Source organism: Amborella trichopoda, chromosome 3 (genome assembly GCF_054954075.1).
Source record: "Amborella trichopoda isolate Santa Cruz 75 chromosome 3, AtrichopodaSantaCruz75HAP2 v2.0, whole genome shotgun sequence".
Taxonomy (NCBI): Eukaryota; Viridiplantae; Streptophyta; class Magnoliopsida; order Amborellales; family Amborellaceae; genus Amborella; species Amborella trichopoda.
This window is the reverse complement of record NC_142338.1, coordinates 50,895,206-50,919,810: the sequence shown is the minus strand read 5'-3', so window position 1 is coordinate 50,919,810 and position 24,605 is coordinate 50,895,206. Positions and strand designations below refer to the sequence as shown.

General features: G+C 32.3%; 1 protein-coding gene and 1 pseudogene across 1 annotated transcript; both read left to right on the top strand.

Annotated features, from left to right (window-relative positions):
• The first annotated feature begins 5,645 nt into the window (after positions 1-5,645).
• Positions 5,646-14,441, top strand: LOC105420274 (two-component response regulator ARR14-like). Its single transcript, XM_020664187.2, has 7 exons — positions 5,646-6,161; positions 7,859-8,011; positions 8,243-8,713; positions 8,841-8,923; positions 11,618-12,020; positions 12,158-12,598; positions 14,040-14,441. The coding sequence occupies exons 1-6, from the start codon at positions 6,029-6,031 to the stop codon at positions 12,580-12,582; spliced, it is 1,668 nt and encodes a 555-aa protein (XP_020519846.2). The 5' UTR covers positions 5,646-6,028; the 3' UTR covers positions 12,583-12,598; positions 14,040-14,441.
• On the top strand, positions 9,046-11,119 carry LOC148782939 (scarecrow-like protein 28; annotated as a pseudogene).
• Positions 14,442-24,605: the final 10,164 nt, after the last annotated feature.

Genomic DNA, 24,605 nt, shown 5'->3' with positions numbered 1-24,605 from the left:
AAAAAAAAAAAAAAGGGGCAAGAATTGCAACCTCTGGCTTTAAAGAAATACAAAGCCATGAAACAAAATGGTGCAAGAAACTAAAAATAGAAAATCAATGCCAAAAACAATGAGTGAGAGAGAGAGAGATTGTCTTGCACTTTCAAAAACAAAAAAAAGAAGAAGGAATTAAAGTATCCATTATGAAAATGCTCATTTTTATGTTTTCTTGAGCTTATACTTTGATTAAACACAAGCAAGAATATCAAACGAAAATTTCAGGAATTAAACTATCCATTTTTTATTCAATCATGTTGGATTTACTTTCATCATAACACTTTCATTGTTATTGGCTTCTGGTTCTCATGTAACATGCCTCAACACAATTGAATCAAAATCCAAGAACCCAATAACAAAGAAAGTAATACATGGGATAACCTACGAGAAAATTAAACCACAAAGGAGAAAAATTTACATACGATGATAAGGAACTTACTTCAATGCAATAGCTCTGACAACCAAGCGTGAACCAGAGAACCACTCTCTTCTCAAACTTCCTCCCTCTTCCTCTCTAAAATTCAACAATCAAATTTAGGTGTAATATTCTTAATTTATAATACAAGGGGGATTCATTAATTTATAGGATTTGGGGGGCTTGATATTTAAACTTATGATTAAGATAAGATAAGGATCTTTTCTGATTAATGAATAAAAGTTTGGAATATTGTCACAAAAAATAAAAATAAAAAATAAATAAAAATAAGGATCTTTCAAAATAAAAGTTGAGTTATTATATATTACTATTCGTTGGGTGACTTGATACCATCAATATGAAGAGAGAGAAAAGAGACACGTTGGGATAAAATAGGAAAAAAGTATGGAAAGTTGAATCTAACGGTTGAGATTATCCCGTAGCTATGTTAATACGGTGTAGATGAAGAGAGAGAAGTTGGTGGCTGTCCCAATGCAATAGAAATAGGATAGAGAGAAGTTGAGATAGATAAGAAGAGGGAGATAGGGCCATTTCAATTTATTTAAGAATTTAAATTTCAAGATTTTATTTTTGATACTTATCTGATTTTCCCTCTCTCGCTCTTAAAAACTTAAATTTCAAAATCATGTAATAAGATTTTAATCCATAAGTAATCAAGAAAATCATAGCACCAAATCCCAACTATTTACCTTTAAATTTGGGCTTTCACACAGAACGGTGATTAACAACCTATTACATATCTATTTCTAATGTTCCTCCCTTTAAAATTAAGATTTGATCAATTAAAACAAATAATTTTTATATTAGAAAATCTGGATTTTTTTTTTTTGACAATAAAAGTCTGTAATTTATTACAACTAATTTTTAAAAGCATAAAAATTCATCCAAAAATACAATGTTATCCAAGTAGTAAAAAAAACAAGGAAATTATACTCTCATTCTTCATATATATTTGTGCATATGTATTACAAGTATGAAAATTGCCCATAAGCCCAGCGCATGGTTAATCCAATGTCTATGGGAATGCAGTAGAATCGCAAGCCTTGATTTCAAGTATCATTAAGGTGCGCCCGTTCAAAATTTTGCAAAATATTAATGACAGTGCCTATAAATTGGATCTTCCCACCCATATCAGCACTTCTTAGGTTTTTTATGTCGAGCTTCTCATTCCGTCAGAATACTGCTATAGAGTATCTAGACAAAAGAGATAAGTTCGATTAAATTTTTTGACAATTGGAACTTTTTTTTCATAAAACATCCCGACTTCTAATCGACGCCTATGGTCCGAAGTTCGATTAAGTTTTTTTATAATTGGAACTTTTGCTCAAGGCATCCCAAATTCCAAACCACACGTATGGTCGTAAGTTTGGTTAAGTTTTTCTTTTTCTAAGGCGTGAGAAGTCTTATCATCTTAAAAATTGGGGATTGTACCCGTCCAGTCCTCCCCATATGGAGAGTGGAGCTTCCGTTGTGTGGATTGCACGCCTTGAGAAAAATAAATGAATTTTCAGTCACTTCGCTCCCGTGACCTTTTGCTACTTACTTTGTTTTCCCTCTCCAACTTCACCCTGAACCCCAAAACATTAATATTCAAGCCAAACATTAATATCCAAGCCAAACATTAATATCCAAGCCAATTTCTATTCTTCTCTCTTCCCCTTCTCACAAAAGCCTCTCACCTACTCTCGACCTATCTTCAGCTCTATTTTTTCTATCATCTTCAACTATACTGATGTTTTTTCCTTTTTTTCTTGGTGCTTTTTTTCAAACCTTTTCGCTCCGAGTCACATTTATAAAAGCCTCTCTCCCACTTTCATCTTCAACTATGTAGATCTCATTTCTTGATACTAGCTCGACTTTTTCTCTCCCTAAAAAAAATAAACATTTACATCTTCTCTCTAAAATTGTTTCTTTTGATTTACTGCAATCTATTTATTGTTGGCTTTTATTATCAATATTCACTATATTCTTCTAATTTACTTGATTATATCCTTGAAGAAAAATTATTTCATGCGGGCTGGACCGCATTTCTAGAACATACAGTCGAGAGATATAAAACATTCATCTTAAAGATGGATGCAAATAGGTGGTCCATCTAAAAACAATTGTAACTTACGATCCAAAATATAATTATTATTTCTAGTTTTCAATTTTATTTATTTATATATTTTTTCATATTCATGATCTCCATGTTAAAAATTATATATTCTCTAAAAATTAGGATTTTAAAAAATATATTTATTGCCAAGCCCGCAGTTCTACAATGTGCAGGCTGGCCGCATAGAAACCGTGTCCTTTATTGAATGGATACAATTTGTTTTCTAGTTTGTTCCAAAAAATTTCTACGTTATTTTTCCACAAATTTGATTAATTAGAAACATTGGAACTATATTTCTTGTGTTTTATTTTTATATTTAGACACAACAACAAAAAATCTGTAATTTGGGATTTTTGCCCTTTTGGCGGCCGGGGTCCAAGAAGCTCAGCACTTAGGCGCGCGCCAGAACCCACCACCTAAGCAAAATTGTTTTAAGATTAGATTTTGTCTAAAAAAATTTAAAATCCAGTTTTTTGAGGTTTCTATCTCACGTCAGTTTGAACATATTTTTTTTTTTATCATTTATCAAATGAACGTGAACCCTACCTTTTTCCACTTTTATTACCATTTGCACTTTGATTTTTTTTTTTTTTTTTTTTCTCCCCAAATTAACCATTTTGAACTTTTTCCTCTCCTAATGATATGTACCTCTATTGTGCAATTATTCTCCACCGTCTTTCACAAATAACAGATGGTGGATGTCCGATAGCGCCCCGTAAAACTATACACTAGACGTTATGAGTTACGATAAAGCTTTTTATGTTCCCCTATAACATGAACTTCTATGTTCCCCCTACCATCCAGCCGTCCATTTTTTATTAAGAGAGTCACTTACTGTTTGATCTTAGATCCGATAGCTTAATACAATTTTTTTGAATATGAAATTTGGAATATGACATATTCTCATTGGGACGCACCTATAAAAAATATGAACACTAATTTTTCGATAAAAAATAATGACTAAAATACCTCTTGAAATTTTCAGAGGTATTTTGGTCATTTTATTTTATTGAAAAATTTTTTTTATATATTTTTGTTAGTGTGAGTTTAATATAGGAATGGACATCCAAAATTTGGTGTCAAAACAGTTTATAGAAAGAAAATTAAAAATAAAACAATGTAGTTGTGATTGGAGCAATCTTGGCCCTCCATTGAAAAATGAACGGTTGGATAAGGGGAACCTAAAACTTCTATATAATAGGGGACGTAAAAAGCTTTCCCATGAGTCATAATATCTCATTATCTCTAAACAATATTGAGGATGCTTATAAGTCCTCATTATCTCCAATTTAAACTTTTATCTTTTTCGGGCTTCTGATTGGGTCTCTGGTTTATGGGAAATTATAGAGATTCTTATTTAGTTTAGGGAGAAATACGGAGATTTTTATTCCTTAAAATAAGGACTCGAGGTTATGGAGATTCTTGTTCCTTATCTTGTTTAGTTTATGAGGTTTAAATACCATAGGGTGATTTATGTAGGAAAAATATTTTCATATCTTTTATTTTTAAGTTTTATTTTTTGATAAACTTAAGTTTTGAAAGATATTTTCCAACCCCATACCACTTTAAACTTATTTTTTAACCTAAACAAGTATGAGAAAAATATGTTCTTTCTAAATTGACTTTTTTATCTCTCTTCACTTATATATCCCAAATTTTTCTCTTTCTCACTCTTCTTGCGTATCTCACTCTCTCACTCCTCCCATGTTTATCCAAACATCTCTCTCTCCCTTCCGGTAACCTCTCACTTCCATGAAGCCCTTTTCTCTTTCTAGAAGTTTGGGAGGATGACTTTTAAAAAATGCAAGTTTTTTTAGATTTGTTTGGCCTATAAAAACAGGTTTAAATTAGCTATAGGGTTAGAAAAAATAAAATTTATAATTTTTGTGCCCCAATATATCTTTTAAAACCTTGGATTTATTTTAAAATGAAACCTAAAAATAAAAAGTATGTAGATATTTTTTCATTTATGTAACTTAGGAAATGTACAACAACAATCTTGCAATAATTAATTAAAAATACAAATAGAGAAAGAAAAATTATTTCATGGATTTATTGAATGGATACCTTTATTTTCTTGTTTGTTTCCAGAAATTTTCTATGTTATTTTCTCACAAATTTGATTAATTAGACACATTGGAAATATAGTTTTTCTGTTTTATTTTTAGAATCACAAAAAAAAACTGTAATTCATGGTTTTTGCGCTTTAGGTAGGCATCCATAACCTGCACGGCTCAGTAGAATAAAAAATTAGATTTTGTCTACTTTTTTTTTTGACGTTTTTGTCCCTCTCAATTGGTCCCTCTGCACGACATAGCATAAAAGATTATTTCAATATTAGATTTTTTATATAAAAAATTAAGCTCTAGTGTTTTTGAGGTTTGAAATGAACCTAAACCCACATTTTTCATCAATTCAACTTTTTTGAAATGAACCTAAACCCTGAAAAACTAAGCGATTTAACCGCTAACCGTGAAGTTAGATCGGGTTTTAGGCGGTTTTGCTGAACAACCGGTATTTAAAAAAAATTCAAAAATATATATATATAAATTCCCAATAATAAAAATTTGGTTTGTAATGTATTTTTTAATATTCTTTACATTATGGTAAAGATAACAAAATGTTTTTGTCATTAATACTCACTTTAATTCAAAAATCGATTAGTTAAAAAAAAATTTCATTATTTTTTTATTTCATTTGAATGTGTTTAGTTTTTAATCATTCTTTATATGTAATTATTATTATTTTTGTCTTTTTTCTATTTTTCCAACAATTTTTTGACAGCTCGAAAATTGTTCGATTAAAACTATCGAATCAGCCGGTTTACCAAGTAGTCGGTTAAAGTGCTTCTAAGCCTCGTCCAATTAACTGTTCCGGTTCCATTTTGCTAACATTCACCCCCTGTTAAACCCCACGTTCCGTTGGAGCTTTTTTCTCCCCTCTTATGACCGGCTTATGCGTTTAATTTGAAATAAACCTAAACCCTATTTTTCTGCCCTTTTATATAACCTCAAATTAACGGTTTTTAACTCTTATCTCTCCCTATCATTTGAACTTTTTCCTCTCCTTGTACTTGTGATGACACGCGTTCCTCTTCGAGAAAACCTTTGGATTCCTGTGTCATTTTTAAAAATACCCAGGACGTTATAAGTCATATTATCTCATTCTCTCCAATTTGAACGTTTATCCTTTGGGAACTTTTGGCGCGGAAGAGAGAGAGTCGTATTTATCGCGGAAGCAAAAGATCCTCTCTGCTTAAGAAGGATTCTCTCTCTAGAAGAACCATCTCTCTTTTTCATTATTAGTGCGTCTTTTCTCCTGAGAATACCAGAGCCAGAAAAATTAGCAGTGGCTTCTCCAATCCTCTTTTCCCATTCATCCATTTCTTCTACATCAATTTTGTGCTCAGTAAATTATCAGAGACCCGGTTTCAATACCCTTATGATAAATTAATACGCATGGCGAAATCTTTGATAGAGGAATTGGGGTATCCAAGTAGCTTCCCTGAAGGTCTCAGAGTTTTGGTTGTCGATGATGATCATGTCTACCTCAAAACTCTGGAAAAATTGCTCCAATCTTGCAAATATGAAGGTAAGATTCTTGATTTTACATGCGGTTTGATTATTTTGGTTAAATTCCCTATTGATTTTTTTTATATGACTCCAGCATTGATTTTCTGGTTGGTTCTCTGGTTTATGGGGAATTATGGAGATTCTTATTTAGTTTATTGGGGAACTATGGGGATTCTTATTTAGTTTATGGGGAAATATGGAGATTCTTATTCCTTAATAGACGGACTTGAGATTATGGAGATTCTTGTTCCTTATCTTGCTAAGTTTTAGAGGTTTAAGTACCATGCCGTGATTTATGTAACTTAGGAAAGGTACAACAACAATATTGCGACAATTAATTAAAAAATAAACAGAGAAAGAGAAATTGTTTCATGGATTTATTGAATGGACAGTTTCTTTTCTTGTTCGTTTCCAGAATTTTTCTCCGTTATTTTCCCACAAATTTGATTAAATAGACACCTTGGAAATATATATCTTCTGTTTTATTTTTAGACACAAAAAACAAAAAAAATTGTGATTCACGCTTCTTTCCCTTTTGAGTTATTACTTTTTGGGGAGTCTTTTCTACTAATTATCTCCGCCCAGCGCCTAGGCTGGCGCCCAAAACCTGGGCGGCCTAGTAGAATAAAAAATTATTTCAAAGTTATTTATTGTGTAAAAAATTAGAATATATTATTTTGAGGTTTCTATCTCTCTAAAATAGCTCTAATGGGGTTTAAGTTTGAAATGAGCGTAAACCCCACCTTTTTCCCTCTAATTTTCGTAAAATAACTTAAAAATTCATAAAACAACTAAAAGAAATTTCCCATAAAGGAGGAGCGAAATGAGAGTAAACCCCACCTTTTTTTTTCCCTCTAGAGACATTTCCGCCCCTGGGCAGGGCTCAAGCCTAACCTTTTGGAACAACGTCGGTGAATGATATGGTATCATTTTTCAAACTCTTTAGAAAGATTTTGAGCATTGTATGGAGTAAGATGGTTACTAAGTTTTTGGATAATGAGCCGTAGGCATAGGAGGCATGCCCTAGATTTGGATGGGTGTTTGAGGATTGTACTAATCAATGTTGACTAATTGTTAAAAAAATCGACCTAGTCAACTTGCACTCTGTCAAGTAACTCAGCTTCGGCACCTTGCAGAGGCAAGTTATACTGCCGAAATCGGGATTATTGAAAAGGTCCCAAAAAATTAACCATTTTTTTACTAAATGAGTAATAAATGGTGTAAAAATATGTTTTTATATAATGTTGTTGTTTGTATTGATTTGCGATTTTTTGTTATGATATGCTCTACTTTTCTATTTTTCCCTTCTTACGGATTTTTTTGAATTGTTTCTAGCTACAAATCGATGTTTCAATATTCCTTCCATCTTTTGCATATATTTCTCCATTTTTTTGTGTACTTTTAATGTTGTCTATTACTTCTCTAGTTTTTTTACTATGTTTTAATTTTTTTGGAAATTTTTGGACTTTTTCTTTTTCAAATTTGAGTCCTTTTTGGGCTTCTACACAGCTTGGGTGAGTCCACTTGGACTTGTCAAATTTACTTGGCATGGGCAGGGGCCATGTCCCGAGCCACAATGGAGTTTTTGCGTATTGGTGTTAAGAGTCCAGCAATACAAGTCCTAACCTATGCATTGTACATATTGAAACTTGTATGGTGCTTGAATTATGACTTCTTTTCTTGCCTTTTGATTTGCTTGATGTATTGCTCATTCAGTTGTGACCTGCTTTGAGGCAACTGGTGCTCTCAATCAGATTCAAGATGGAAATGGCCGATTTGATGTGGTTTTGTGTGATGTGCATTTGCCTGATATGCATGGGTTCGAACTTCTCAATCAAGTTAGAATGGCAATGGACTTGCCTGTCATCCGTAAGTACCTTTTCAAAATAAGATTTGATTTCTCAGTCTACAAAACCGACAATAAGCTGTTTGGAGTGTCATATATATCACTAGTTCTCCTTTTCAATTCCTGCTTAAAATTGTGCTGCCCCTGTTAAAATAGCTTTCATTTCTAACTTTAAAAACTTGATAATTTATGGTGTCTCTAGTTTCAGATGGAGCAATAGCTTTACAGTTTATATACTTGAATTTGTAATGCAGTGATATCGGTTGATAGCGAAAAAGACATTGTAATGAAAGGAATAGAGAATGGGGCTTGTGACTACCTAATAAAGCCCATAAGAATCGAGCAACTGAAGAACATATGGCAGCATGTGATTAGGAAGAAGATTCGAAAGAAAAATAATGGATTGAAGGAAGTTATTAAATCTAGGTGTACAGAAGATAGTGGTGGACGCCATGGATTATTGAATGGTCTTGAAAATGTACATTCCAGGAATGTAGAAGATAGCCTTGGACATCATGAAGCATCAAATAGTCTTCTACATGCAACATCGCCGGACAAAGGGAATGACAAAAAAGCAAAGAAAAAAGAGGATATGGGGAAGGAGGAAAATGATTCTGGATGTAATTCTTATTCTTGTACTCCTAAGAAGCCAAGAATAGTTTGGACTAGTGAGCTCCATCAAATATTCTTGGATGCCATAAACAAATTAGCCCATGACCATGAAGGTAAGACTACACACACTCTGGTAATATAGATGTCATGTCATGCTCACTTTGTTCTAACTATCTATGAGAACTATCTATCCCCATTTTATTCTAACTAAGATCTTCTTTTTATGCCATATTTTTGCAGAAGTAGTTCCCAAGAAAATACATGAACTAATGAATGTTCATGTTCCAGGCCTATGCAGAGGAAGCATTGCTAGTCACTTGCAGGTAGGTTTTTGTTTGCTGGAATGAGTTATCAATATTTTATTGCTTCATTTTTGCCATTTATAGTGTTTTTATTTGCAAATTTTGCTATGAATTTATAGAAATTTAGCATCAATTCAGTATTGATGGAGATTGCTATTTGTCTGTAAATTGATCTCATGAAAACTCAGCTATTGGGGCTTGCAGTGCATTATATTAATTAATTGCAACCCTTTCTTGCGATCTGGAAGCATAGCGGTTTCTGTTTTTCGTAAAAGAAAGGAAATGCAATTGAATCTTTGTACTTTCAAAGTTGATCAGCATTGCTGGTTTGTTGGATTGTGCATTCATTTTCTATGTGACTTCTGCTCCTTGTTGCTTACAGGTTCAGGAATTCTGGATGATACTTTTCTACAAGTAAACATCTTTATTTAAATTGGAACTTGATCTTCTTTCATTGAATTGTAAAAGTTGAAAATTGGGACTTGTTTATTAGCAAAACTGAGTCAACTCAACACCTTCTTCCTTTCGGAAAAATCTTTAACAATTGACAAAAATATAAAGAATGTTTTAATTCGTTTACTTGTTTATTAGCAAAACTGAGTGAACTCAACTCCTTATTCCTTTGGGAAAAATCTTTAAAAATTGACAAAAATATAAAGAAGGTTTTAATTCGTTTATGATATAAACTTCAGACTTAGTATGTACTGCTGTCAGTGTGCTTCTGTTTATCATACACAATAAATAGCGAGGAAATTTAGATCCAAGGATTTATATGGGGAAAGCCAAAGTACACAAATCCTCCATGGAATCATTCAATATTAGTAGGTAGGTTTTTGTTTTCCTGACCGATTTATCGATATTTTATTGCTTCATTTTGCCTTTTGTAGTGTTTTTATTTGCAAATTTTGCTATGAACTTTAGAGAAATTTGGCATCAGTTCAATTTCATTTGAAATTTGCAAGATATGAGTACTAATTAAAACTTGAAAGCGATTTCTATGATGTACTGTTTTTCACCCAATTGGGTCATGGTGATTACTAGTTCTCTGAGACTGTAAAGCCCCAATCAATTGGTCTGAGCCCTGGTTTTGCTCCTCCTGTTTCAATTTCTTCCGCTTCCATTAAAGAAGTAGAGGTTTATACTCAACCTGAGTCGATTCTCTCTCCTCTTCCATTAGCAAAGACCGGTGCTTGGTTTGAGTCTATTGTCACAAAGGTGTGGGAGAAGGGAGACAATAAGGATGGTGAAACCAGTAAAGAACTGAAGAAATCAAAGTGAAGCTCGAGTTCTTCAGAAACAGAGAGCTTGTCTCATAAAGAAGATAACAAGTCCCTAGAGGCGAAGGTAGCTCTGTCCCTTACCAACCGACGAAGCTCCATAAAGCTGCAAAAATTTACCTAGAGAACATGGTCTTGGGCCAGTGGGCTTACTGTTTCATGTACAGACGCGATCACTTCGAATAATTTCGCTTTCATTAGTCATTTTCTTTCTAGATTGGGGGAGCTTTCTTCACCAGAGAGCACCTCGATTCATAGGGTTTCGACCTATTTCACATAGGCTCTCACTCTCAGAATCTTCTGGCCCAATATATTCCATCTCTCTCCTCTGCAACCTGATTTCTTAGAGGATGATTCGACCACTAGTTTTAGGCTTATCAACCAGATGAATCCAATTCCAGAATTCATCCAAATCACTGCAAATGAGATGATATTATGAGCTTTCGAAAGGGAAGTAACGAGTATACATAATAGACCCTGACATAAGGGAAGGTTTTCAATGGCCTGGTTTGTTTCAGAGCTTGGCTTCTATGCCCAACAGACCAAGCCATTTTAGGATAACGGCTATCTGGGAATCGAAGCATGAACTTCAAGAAACAGGGAGAGGCTAGCCGGATTTGCAGAGGCAATGAATATGAAGTTTGAATTCCATGCAGTTGTTGGCAAATTAGAGGATGTGAGGCTTTGGATGCTTCATGTCAAGGAGGGAGAGGGTGTAATTATGAACTGTATTTTGCAGCTTCATACAATTCTCTATGGTTATAGTGGTGGAGCTTAGAGGGATTTGTTGGGTCTGATAGAGTACAACTGTACAAGGCCTGTAATGGTGGTCATGTCTGAGCCAGAGGCTAGCCATAATGATGGCTTTTTTTCTTCTAAACTCATTATAGTTGTCTATTCTGTATGTCGACAAAGTGAAGAACATAAAAATACATCCTGAAACATCATTACCAATAAAAAAATTCCTTGAGCGTCAAAGCATCCTTTTAGATGATGGTAGCCTGTGGAGTCATAATATAGCATCCTCAAACAAGAGAATGTTGTTTGCGGGGATGGTAAGCCTCTAGCGGCATCATGGTGATTGAGAAGGAGATGAAACGACAAATATGAGCTTTGGCAGAGCCAATTTGCTATAGTCTGTAGTAAGCCTTGATGACTAGTTTTCAAGCTAATTTGTCACTCTTGTCCCAAGTTGACTTGGCAAATCTATGAACAAAGAAAAATAGTGTCAAACAAATTTATACAGTTATTTTACAAATATGACATGCAATACATTTTATTTTTGTCATAAAACTCAAACGTAGTCTATCTGAGTTGAATTGGTTAGATTTTGATTTTATTGCCCATTTGAAGTGTGGATTTTTTCCTTAATTATTTTTATGACTTTCTTTTCATTTTATATGTTTTGTGGCTCACAATGATATTTATTTTGTCACAGAAGTACCGCGAAAACTTGAGGAAAGAAATAAAGGATGAAGCTCCTCAAGGTGATTCAGCCCCAACTTCATTGGGAAACCATGCAAAAGAAAGACATGGCTCCATTATTACTGCTGAAACCCCAGATCTTGATGCTCAAGTATTTGCTTCTCAAATGAATCCTATAGCATTCTCAAATGAATCCAACAGAACAGGACATATGGATACTTCTCTGAATATGGTTGGCGCCAACACTTGTTATTCTCATTTACCAGTAAGTCTAGGAGTCTCAATGGGAAAAGAACAACTAACAACATGTCCGGTGATTTCTACATCGATGGCTCCTGTCCATAGAAGAAGTAACTTCCTCAACATGGGCACTTTAGAGCCACGTGACATTCAATCACTGGTACCGTATTACAGAGGTAAATTTCATTACTTACTCTTATTCTTTCAAATAATATTACTGAGGCAGGAAAGACTGCTAAGCAGATGGCTATATGGTAATAATAGCTTCTCCCTTCTGTTACTGACATAAAGAATTGTATCATGGACTTAGCAGGTGGTTTCTTGCAGTCATCTAATCCTTTGAGGAATGCAAGGGAAAATGGTATTGCTTTGTGGAGTTTCCATTCAAGTTTTGGTTCGTTGGATAAGCATAGCCAATTTCACATGCAAAGCCAGAAAAGTCAGGACATTAATCCTGATTTGCCAGCATACTCAAGTGGGGGTCATTCACACTCAATGGGGACTGGTGAGAACTCACCTCTTAAGAACTTCGGGCCAGTTACTACTGAGATGGTTTCCACCAACAAATCGATACAAGAGAACGATCAAGGAGTGCTGCATATAGTGCCTTTTCATAATGATACTGTGGTTGGGGGTTCATCTAAGGTAGCTAGTGTGAATATGCTAGATGAGGTGCTCAATAATGAAGGTAGCATTAACTCATTGTTTGAAGAATCTGATGACGATTGTTTCTTTTAATTCTCTCATTAATGAGGTAAGTTCTTGTGGATTTCAGTCTTAGTGACATCTCCTTGTCTTCAGATGTATGCTTGTCATTCCTTATGCTGGTTTGTTTGTCCTTCTTTGCATGTCTATATGAATTGTGTGCTTATATAGCAATATTTCTATGCTTATATATGCTTTTCACACGTTGATGATTTGTGGGATGCATGCAACTCTCCCATTATGTGTTTGGAAGATCTGGTCGGGGCTTGGATTTTATGAGTACCATGCTCATAGTTTTATGTCTTGCTCATAGTTTTATGAGTACCATGCTCATAGTTTCAATCATTCTGTACATGGTGCTTACATCGGTATTAATGTCATTTTGTATGTTTTTGTTATGCATAACTTTGTTCTTCTAATGTACATATGGATCATCTCACATGCAAGATTGTAGATACTCTACACTTTCTACGGCTAAGACAACATTCTTTTAACACTAAGGGCCTACAATCTTTTATGGCTAATGGTTCACATTATTGAAGGTACTGATTTACACTACCTTCTAGTAATCTTGTGTGGGTTGCACATGACAATCCCATGTCTTAGAAAACTCCAGCCTTTTTTTATTTCTTGGTATATAGCTACTCCTGCCAAACTAGGACTCATGGGTCCATCAGATTTCTATCCTCCAAATTCAGAAAACCTTTCTAGATAACATTCAAGGAGATTCTATAAAAAACCTGATTTCGTAACATATTTGTTAATAAGAACTTTCAAGGTTTGGATGAAAACGAGAATCCTCGAAAAAGGGCTTAATAATGGTATTTAAGATTTTTTTCTTTCTTCTACGCATGTGCAATGCATGGGCTTTATGATAGCAGGATCCATAGCTGCATACAATCACAATAAACTAATGATAAATAACTTGTTTCCTCTCTTTCCAAATGCCTGAAAAGATGGATATCAGGCATATTTTCATTGGAAGTAGTTCTCCTTTGGATGCTTCGCAGTTCGCACCAAACCGTAATAATCATGAGGCTTTCCACTAGTTTTGGTGGCAGTGGCCATCTTGAACAATTAACTGTGAACCATCAAATTCAACAAGCATAGGGACTTGGGGACAAAACTTTTTTACTTCTTTTGATTTTGCATACTTGGTAGACGTGTTTTTAGTGTTTCAGTTGTCAAGTGAAGTACTAGAAGGTTTCATTATTAATGATTTAACATTCCAGCATGTGCTATGTATGTAAAAATAAATAGATAGATCCTAGTTTACATGTTCATGAAACTCCTTGCCTCTCTCCCTCACTCTCTCTCACACACACACACACACACAAGAAAAACAAACACACACATATAGGTAAAGGATCACATTGGCCTATAGGCTAACATAATGTGTTCCACACACATGCACATCCATACACATAACCACAAGCATATGAAATATCCTAAAAGTATATCTGTATTAATCATGGATAATGTTCTTGCAGATATAAGTGTGATAAATTCAGTGTCTAAGCTGTAGATATCGAAAGATAGCTGATGAGAGGCATTTATCTCCATTATTGACCTGCTTTTTCCATCTTGATACATAAAAATGTTGATATAAACACCATTGCCATACAATGTTCTCTGGTGGTTTTATCCAGCTTTTTTAGATCCCAGTTTATTATCCAGCTGGTGCAATTTGAGTGATCATTCAGCAAGGCCATTCCTACACTCACTTTTGACCATCCAGTTTTGTGAATATACTTCAGTCTCATTCAGGTAGATGTGTTCATAGTTGAGCAGATATTCTTTGGCATTCTTTCTATAAATAAGGATCAACAATTTGAGGGCATTGATTTATGACTTACAGTAAATAAAGATTATTTAATTCTTGCGGCTGTCAATGCTGAATTTTCACTACATCATATTGGGAAAGATTGGTGGATACCCAGGTTGTCTAAATTGGTTTTGATATATTGGCGTGACATCTTGATTGTGGGACTGAATTTGAGACGTTATGATAGAATAAATGCTCTCTCTCTCTCTCTCTCTCAGCACAACACATGCACACATTGGGAAAGCCCAGAGATAAATGTAACAGATGATATTGTTTTGCCTTTTTTCTATCAAAATTTGGTGGTCACAATTTGCATTCTGTGTCTAAATTTGCATTCTGTGTCTAAATTTTCAGGCTAACTCTTAAGAACCCCTGCCTTACCATGCAGATTGTATTCCATGATAAGAATAGGCATGTTCTCCATTCTAGGAATCAAGGTTTAAAAAAAACCGGTCAGTGACTCAGATCAGTCACTTCAAAAACCATGTCCAATCGGTGGATTGGCGATCTAGATTGGAGAATTGGCCGGTCTCGACGTCAAAAAATCTCAAAAATTACTATAATTCTCGAAAATGTAGTTTTTTAGGTTTCTAAAAAAAAGTGGTAATTGCATTATGATTTTTCATTGTTGCATCAAAAATATGGAAATACTCGGAACAAGTCTCATGTCTGAGTGTTTGTTGTCTATTAAATTCATTTTATAGTCAAAATAAAGTTTAAAATAAAATTTAAAGCAGCTAGTTGGATTAAGTGGGTTGCACCTAAGAATGAAGTACTCGATTTTGTAAATAGTATAAAGCACATTCCTTGGAGAGAATCAATATATATCTATAAATGTGCCACGAATTTAAGTTCTAGAGTAAGCTGCAAATTTTAAAAATAAGGGTGCGGTTTGTATAGTGCCGAGGCTGTAAACAATCAAAGTAAAGCCCACCTTCAAAAGGTAATGTGGTTTTAATATTGAAAATCTATTTTCATCTTTAATTATACAATTTAAAGCTTCAAAAATAGTGTAGATCGAACAGATATATGAAAACTTGAAAATCTTGAAAATTGATGGTCTAAAAATGTGTCACAAGATGCACTATTTTCAACACTTAAAATTCATTATTTTTATCATGTCCATGTATTGAGATGATCAATTTGAGGATATTTGGGAATCAAAACAACCTCTTCTAGAGAAATTTTTAAGGTGGGCTCTAATTTGATTGTTTAGAGCCTCGCCTCTTTATAACTTTTCCCAAAAATAATAAGGGTAAATAAAGCAAAACAAAAAAGAATAAGATATAAAAAGTACAATATACATATTTCAACAACATCAAATATGCAAACTTCGTCAATCTCAATAAGAAACATTCATCGAACTAAACATAAAAAATATGTAAGTAATTTTTGAATTCATGAAAATATGAAATTCAAAATATTAGTTTTGTGAAGGATGCCAAAACTCACCTATGCAATATAACCAATATACACGACATAAAAAATCAACAAGGAAGCACAATTCAATACTCTCTAATGGAATTAATTCAACACATTGGACATAATGTATCTAAAAACTATAAAATGAAAGGGAAAAAAAAATAAAAAAAAATGGACATAGGGATATAATGAAGCACAACAAATGATTTCTTTGCCTTTCCAAGGCAAGATAAGATAGAGTCGTATGAGTTCGTTGTCATTCCATTTTTTTCACCCAAGGTAACATAAGAGAAAGATGGGTGACATTAACTCTACCGAAGAAAAGATTTGAGAGAAATTCAAGGGAGAGAGAGAGAGATTCATGGTATATAGGTAGAAAACGGCCTAGTAGTTTCTACTCATCCGAGTTACTTGGACTCTGCCACTTGCTGAGCACTAGTTGTCCCGAGTTGGGTATCCAACTTGGGGACATTAAAAAAATTCAAAAAATAAAAATAAAAATCCCAAAAAAAAAGTGAAATTTATTTGGGATATGTTTTTTATGTCTTCTGTCACTTTGGCAAAAATTGGAAAATTGTTTGGCCATAAATACTTATTTTTATATTTTCCTATATTTTTTAATTATTTCAAAACATACCCCCAGTCAAGAGTTGATTTTTTAAGATCGATATTTTTATTAATTTTTAATATTATTTTGAAGTGTTTTGCGTAATCTTGCTTTAAACATACATTTATTTATTTATTGGATTTTTATAATTTGACACTAATCGTTTCAAATTACTCAAACTCGCCCCGAATGATCTCCTCGGGCCATGACCAATCACTTGGTCTAAGTTGCACTTTCAAGCCTTACAAAGTGCTAGTGTTATTAATACATCATGCATAAGGTAATAATAACTATTTAAAAGAAATAATGAAATATAATTATCAATGCACAAACCATACAAGTGCTAGTGTTAAAACTCAAACAATGATGAACAACATATAGGAGAAATGAAACCAAATGATATACATATGCCCTTAATCCTGTTTGTGGATCATATATCTCATCAAGCAACATGGATTGCATGAAGTTGAATGAAAAACAAAATTAAAAAAAAGAAAAAGAAAAAATGTACCGAGTTAAGAGAAAATAATCTAAAGATAGAGAAGTAGAGATATTGAATCCAAAAAACCAAAAGAAAGAAGGACATACTACACTCACAGATGTTGGATTTTATAACCTGATATAAAATTTCTAAAATATAGGATAACAGTAGTGGGGCTTTTGAAACAATAAAAATAAGAGAGGAAAAGATATCTACATGGCTCAAATTATATATGGGAAAATCACCAGTAAGATTAAAATATCTTATGTTTTTTTTTTTAATTAGTTTTCAAGATTGCTTTATACTTTTAAATATATAAATTTTTTATTTTAATTATTTTGAATTATAATTTGATTAATTTCTATTAATTATACCTCATTAATTTAATAATAATTATACTGTATTTAAATGTTATCAACCGTGAAACTTTGTCCTAATTCTTAGGCACACATATATATTTATAGATCCATCTAGCACCCTTAGAGTTAACAATATAATTTTAGTTTATACTAATCTTTTAAAAAAAAATTACATTTTTTGTTGTTATTAATTATTTTTATATTTTTGCTAAAAAATAAACTCGATTTTTAGGACTTAAATTTTTAGACAAGAGAAATATATATATGAAGGTTTAAAGCCTTAAAAATTAAAAATTTAATAATATAAAGGAAGTTTCTATATTTGTAATAGATAGAACATATTTTATTTGGGATACTTTATAATTGAAAATTGAAAATTTACCATTTATCTTGCAAAACATTGTACTTAATATTTTATAAATTATACATAAAATATAATATTTATAAATTATTCATAAAATACAAAATATAGAGTTGGTTTCCTTTTTTTCTAGAATGTACTTACTTTCAAATACTTGAAAAATTGTAAAAAAATTTAAAAATCATAGAAACACAAAAAAAAATTATTATTTAAGAGATTTTTTAAATAAATTTTGTTTTAGTGGTGAGTCTAGTATCAAATAAAATGTTATTTATTTAAAAAATTAATCTATGGTAAAAATCTTTAAAATAAATATATTATTGAAAAGTGAGCATAAAAATAACTTAAGTGTAAAAAAATGGAAGTATTTTGTTGATAACTTTAAAATATTGTTTAAAAGATTAGCCATAAATGAAATTGATAAGCACATAACTTTGTTTTTTTCGCGGTGAGGTTTATATCAAAGAAAATATTACTGATTTAAAAATTTTAATACATAGTAAAAATATGTAAAATGGTATAATGAAATCATAATTTATGATATAAATAACAAATTTTTACGGTAATAATCCTACAATCATACTTATAATTATTTATTAAAGCCTCAAGCACATAAAAAGAAAGAAAGAAAATAGACGAACAATAACATACACACACAAAGTTGAATCATACCTTGTAATTATTTTCCTGCTCAATTTCCACATATGCTCAAATATCTACAATAAATTGAATATTACTCATTAATCATAAAACAAAAATACAAAACCCTATTACCAATAAACAAATTGAGAAGTTCGAAACAACCTTATTATCAATAAACAAATAGAAAAGTTCTAAACAAAGAATGAAATAATAGAGAAAATGAGTAGAGAGAAACAGGGTTGTGGAGAAGAGAGAGAAAGAACATCATAAAAAGACGGAAGAGAGAGGGGGGAGAGAGGGAGAAAGGGGACTCGTGGAGAGAGAGAAGAGATCGAGAGAGAGGGGTAGTGGAGAAGAAAGAGAGAAAAAGAATGTCATGGAAAGTTGGAGAAAACAGAATTTGTAAAGATAAATTATTTCGACAATTTCTCAATCCCTATCAACTATCAAATCCATATTCCATGAGTAAGTTTTTTTCTCATCTTTCTCCTAAAATATCTCAATTTTCATATTATCTCATATCCTCTTGATTTTTTTACCTATTATGGGATTTGATTTCATTGATTTTCTCTACGATAATGTTAGATTACTTTTATGAATCTCTCCTACTATTCTATACGTAAGTCTCCCTCTCATTTTTTTCCTAAAATATCCTCTTGATTTTCTCTATCTATTGTGCGATTTGCTTTGCTAAGAAAGTAACAAGACAATCTAATTCACATCTCTCTCCCCCTCTAAAAATAGAGAATGTGACTTATACAATAGAGTTTCCTACCTTATGATATATATAGCATTAGGGTCCCTTCCTACTCTTGCAATATATGTCCACCCCTTTACTCTTGCTTAATAATGTAGTATAGATAAAATAAATTGAGTTAGCTAGATCTCCCTAACTCAATTTATTTTCTTATTTTTTAATATCTTAGGAGTTTTGGTTTTTGAAATAATCTTTATGAAAACAAATATAGTGTATTTATTCAAAAAAAAAAAAAACAAATCTAGTAGAATAGGTTGTTAGTAGAAAGAGTGAATGAGAAAGATATTTTGTAGAATAGGTTAGGGGAGAGAGAGAGAAATGCAACGAGAAGGTAGGTTAATTTTTATAGTAAAAAATTAATTTATTTACACCAGTTGAACTTTAATGTGACCATTCATTAGCCATTTAGCATAAGCTACTATTATATAGTTACAAAACTTATTTGCGTTGAGAAAAGGTCGTGTGATTATTCACATTAAGAAGAACAGTAGAGAGGGGGAAAGAATAGTCCCCCATGGGGACTTATGGGAAGTGATAGGCTACACGCAGAATGAGGTAGTGTACACGTGGCTAGACTTGGGCCTTAAAATTTGTGAAAGTTAAATGATGAGTGGGCCCTGCGTTTATTAAAATCTTTTAAACATCTCAAATAATAAAAAAATATATTTCAAAAATTAAAAGAAATCACGATATTTCAAATAAAAAAAACTTGTCTCAAAATTAAAAGAAAACATGACATTTTAAATACAAAAAAAACATTTTGAAAAATTGAAAAAAACAAGTTCCAAAATAAAGCAAATAGGTGACATCACATTTTGGTAGCTGGGCGTTAAAACCGATCGATTTTGTCAAAAATTCGGTACGAACTGGTTTGAACTTGGTTTAGGAATGAACTGTCTGGATCCCAATACATTAAGGGATTAAAAATTGTAACGACTATTTTTTATTCAAAATGGACAATTTTAATCTGAATAAACGGTTGTTAAAATATTGCTAGGAATAATTAGGTCTCTCCGTTGCTTTTTTATTTGATCAATTGCTCTTTTGCTTACTGTTATTTATTGAATCCTCTTGTACTCAAAATAACCTGATATAGATCATTGCCCTAATTTCCATAATCCAATCTGCATTCTTAGAATTGGCATCTAGGAGTCAGAAAGTTCTTATTCAACTTCTACACAGTGGGTTGATTTATTATAAATGTCGAAGACATTTTTTATTCATTGTTATAAATTGAAAGAACTCCCAAATTTGATGCTCGAAGAGTCCCTGACTTCCAAATTTAATTATTTTAAGCCAATCCACATTTTCTAGTATTCATTAATACAAAATATATTAATAGACCCACTAAGAGTTTAAAACGGTGTATGAGAGACTTATTTATTTTCATTATGCAAATGTTATAATAGAAATTCTGAAATTATTGGTATTGCCAAATGGGCTTGTAAAAGAACAAGGAATAGATTTGCTTGCGTGTGAGCGATCCAGTTAGGTCCGTTAGGACGGGAGGAAATAAAGAATTTTGGATATTTGAAATCTAAAAAAAATTCTATAGATTTGCAATATTAAGGATTCTTGTAATGGATTCTTCAAATCTCTTGTTTGGATATACGCTACAAAATTCATTGATTCCTTATAATCATTTTCATGTCCATTTTTTGGTAATAAAAATTTATAAAATTTATTTCTAAAATTTTAATAGAAGATTATTCTTTAAAATTTGATATAGTTTATCATTCTAAAATTTTAATATATTATCTCTATCTAAAACTTAAATATTGAGATAATTTCTCTCTCTATAATTTTTGAGATAGTTTCTCTCTCTAAAAATTTAAGGTGCTTTCTCCATTTAAAATTTGAAATAATTTATCTCTCTAAAATTTTAAGATACCCTCTCTTTGTAAGACATAACATTTGATATACTTTCTGTCCAAAAATTTTGAAATAGTTTCTCTCTCTAATTTTTTTTTTTGTTTATCTCTCTAAAGTTTTATTATACTTTCTCTGTCTAAACTGAAGATTTCCTTTCTTTACAAATTTTGAGATAGTTTATCTCTAAAAAAATTTAGATACTTCTTATTAAATTTGATAAAGTTTTTTTCTCTAAAAATTTCATGTATTTTCTCTCTCTAAAAATTGATAAGTTTTTTTTAAAAAAATTTTAATATACTTTCTCTCTCTAGAACTTAAAATTTGAGGTAGGTTCTCTCTCTAAATTTTTTGCCATAGTTTCTCTCTTTAAAGTTTTTTTTTCAGGTAATTGCTCTAAAACTTGACATAGTTTCTAATTCTAAAATTTTAATATGCTTTCTCTCTCTAAAACATAAAATTTGAGATAGGTTGTCTCTCTAAAAACCTTTGAGATATTCTCTCTCTAAAATTTCAGGTAATTTCTCTATCTGAAATTTGATATAATTCCTATCTCTAAAATTTTAATATACTTTTTCTCTCTAAAACTTAAGATTTGAGATAGTTTCTATCTCTAAAATTTTTTCAGTATTTTTTTCTAAAATTTGATATGGTTTGTCTCTATAAAATTTTAAGATGCTCTCTTTTTCTCTCTAAAACTCTAAATTTGTCATAGCTTCTCTCTAAAATTTTGAGATAGTTTCTCTCTCTAAAAATTTGATATTATTTTCTCTAAAAAATTTCATGTACTCTGTCTTTCTTAAATGTGATATATTTTCTCTCTCTAAAATTTTAATATGCTTTCTCTCTCTAAAACTTAAATTTTGAGATAGTTTCTCTTTCTAAAAACTTTTAGATAGCTCATGTCTCTAAAAAAAATTAGGTACTATCATTTATGATAGTTTCTCTCTCTAAAATTTTAATATAGTCTCTCTAAAACTTAAAATTTGAGATAGTTTCTCTCTCGAAACATTTTGAAATAAGTTATCTTTAAAATTTTTAAGGTACTTTAACTCTCTCAAAATTTTTTGTACCTACTAAATGTACCTTAAGTTTCGGGTCGAGGGGCCGATGAGTGGAATCCATTGGCTTTGAATTTTTTTTTTTAAAAGAAAAGGTTTTAGTGTGGAAATAAACTCGTGCAAAAGTTAGATGATTTTCCAATATTTAGTTTTCTTAGAATTTTAATATCCTTGTCATTGAGCAAACCAACCGCCAAATTTTTGTAATATCCAAGACATTAAAAATCTATGCCCTAAAATCCATCTGTCCAAGCGGGCCTAATGTTTGGAAGTCCAACTAGCTGCCAACTTCAAAGGATTTTGCATGTGTATTTTCCATTATGCAAGATAGTTGCATTAGAAAATAAAATGTATTGTGGGTTAGGAATATTGTAGTCTTTTTCTTTGTTTTTGCTAATTTATTCATGATGATAGATACTTGATGCAGTCCGGGATACTGCTCTCAAGTATCTCGATAATAGAGATAAGTTTAAAGTTTATAAGAGGAACTGTAGAAGGACAAATTAGTTATTAAGTTTATGCTTTTATGTATTTTATTTAATTCTCAAGTCTTTTTATTCATTTAGGGCCCCAAGTAGTAATTTCTAAAGTCTTTTATGTCATTTTGTTCACTTAGAGTCATTTATAGTAAAGGGTCATGATTAGATTAGATGAATGAATAGGATTAAGTCTTGTTTAGGGTGATGTACTCAAATATAATGAGGGATTATGTTATTGACTTTTATTCAAAATTCTAGAGCATTATTCAAAATCCTAGAGCAACAAATGCTCTTTATTTTATTTTTGACTTTTGAATCTTTCTTGAATTTTGGAACTTCCTTATCTTTTTCTTTACTAAACCCTAGCTTCAGCAACTATGTCTACGTCAGGTTGGTATTAGAACTCGACGATCAGTAAGGATGGTGTCGTAGCGCAGTATTATAATATCGATTTTTGTACCCTAGATCAACAACCATACGTCCACACAAAGGAAAAGGAGGAAAAGTGGTAGCCTTAGCAACGTTTGATGCTAGTTCGCGAGAAGAGACTGTAGATATGAGGAGATTGGTCAAAATCTAGTTTTGCGTTTGGCGCAAATGGAAGCCCCATCTCAAGAGTATGAGATCGAGGCAGATGAGGAATCCATAAATACATTCCATGATCAACCTCCAAGGAGAGAGGTCGATGATTGTATGAGTAGGGACAGTAGGAGGTGGAAACCGGTCTCAAAGTTCAGATCCTAGAGTGTTATGAAAGTTTATACAAGAACAACCATGGAGAAACTATGCTCTCACCAAAGTGGCTCTTAAGATCATCACGTTATGGACTGCAACTCACCACCAGTCTTTGACAAGAACCTGAATGAATATTTTGGTGTTGTTAAAGAAGTGCGTAATCACAACTTTAATGACAATCCAATTCGTAAAGAGGATCAATCAAAATATCCTATAATTAGAGAGGATTTTCGGGATGCTCCTATTCGGGGAGAAGAATAGGGTCAATGTCAATGAGTTGTACCCAAAATATTGGAGGTAACATGTTTCTTAGTCCTTAGAAAAAGTAGTAAGGAGAATGATGTTGATGAAGGTAATGATGATGCCGATCTTCTTCTTGGAGTTTTACCTAAATATGGAGTATCATGTGAGGTGGCGGCAAAGGTTTAGTGATATTTTCCTATGAGGTTTTGGTTTGTGAGTTCAATATAGAAGGTGGCTATCGAATGGTTACTTATATGGTTCCTGATGTTGGAGTTCAACTTCAATCATTATTTTGTTTTGAGTGGAGAACCTTTATATCTATTCACTATGTGTGAATTAAAGGAAATCATAGGGGTAATCTTGAGCCGCTTCAAAATTTATGGTAGAGTACTCTCCGACGTGTTCAGGATCAAGTGTGACAATTCTCAATGGGCCCAAAGCGTGGTTAATGTAATGCCTGCGAGGAATGTTGTCACACCCCAAGAATTTACAGTACTGTTATTCCTGAGATGTGACAGACAAAACATATATACATCTATTGATAGGACAAATTTACAGTGGCGAGGTCTTACATAGTAAATAAAAAAAGCTAGTACAACAACAGTATCTTCCAAGGTTGATCTTGACTATCACTCAAAATGAATCCGCAGTTATCCTGAAAAAATGTTTACCATAGTTTGAAGAGTTTGGCTACTCAGTAAGTGATCACCATAATCCTAAAAATAATCATGATTGAAAGATATCAATATTTTCAAAAAGGAGATCTATTAACAGAAATACTAAGTATAATCCGAGTAATTGAAATGCTTATAACACTTTTAACGGCAGTACATAATTCAAAGGATTTCACAAAATACCCTACTGGCGTCCCAAGTAGGTCACCTATATACCCCATTAGCGTCCTGATGGGTCCACTTAATCCCTATCGGCATCCCAGATAGGTCCACTTAATCCCTGCAGGTCCACTTATACCTCACCGGCGTACCGGATGAGTCCACTTAATCCCTACCGGCGTCCCAGATAGGTCCACTTATACCTCACCGGCGAACCGGATGAGTCCACTTGCATACTTAAATTATTTCTAAATCTCTTTAAACATTCGAAAGCAGCAATATCATGTACTCAACATATCATTGAAACCATTAATATGAATTTCACTTAAACCATTAATAACAATCACTCTCTATAACATTTCAAAAATAACCAATCAAATAT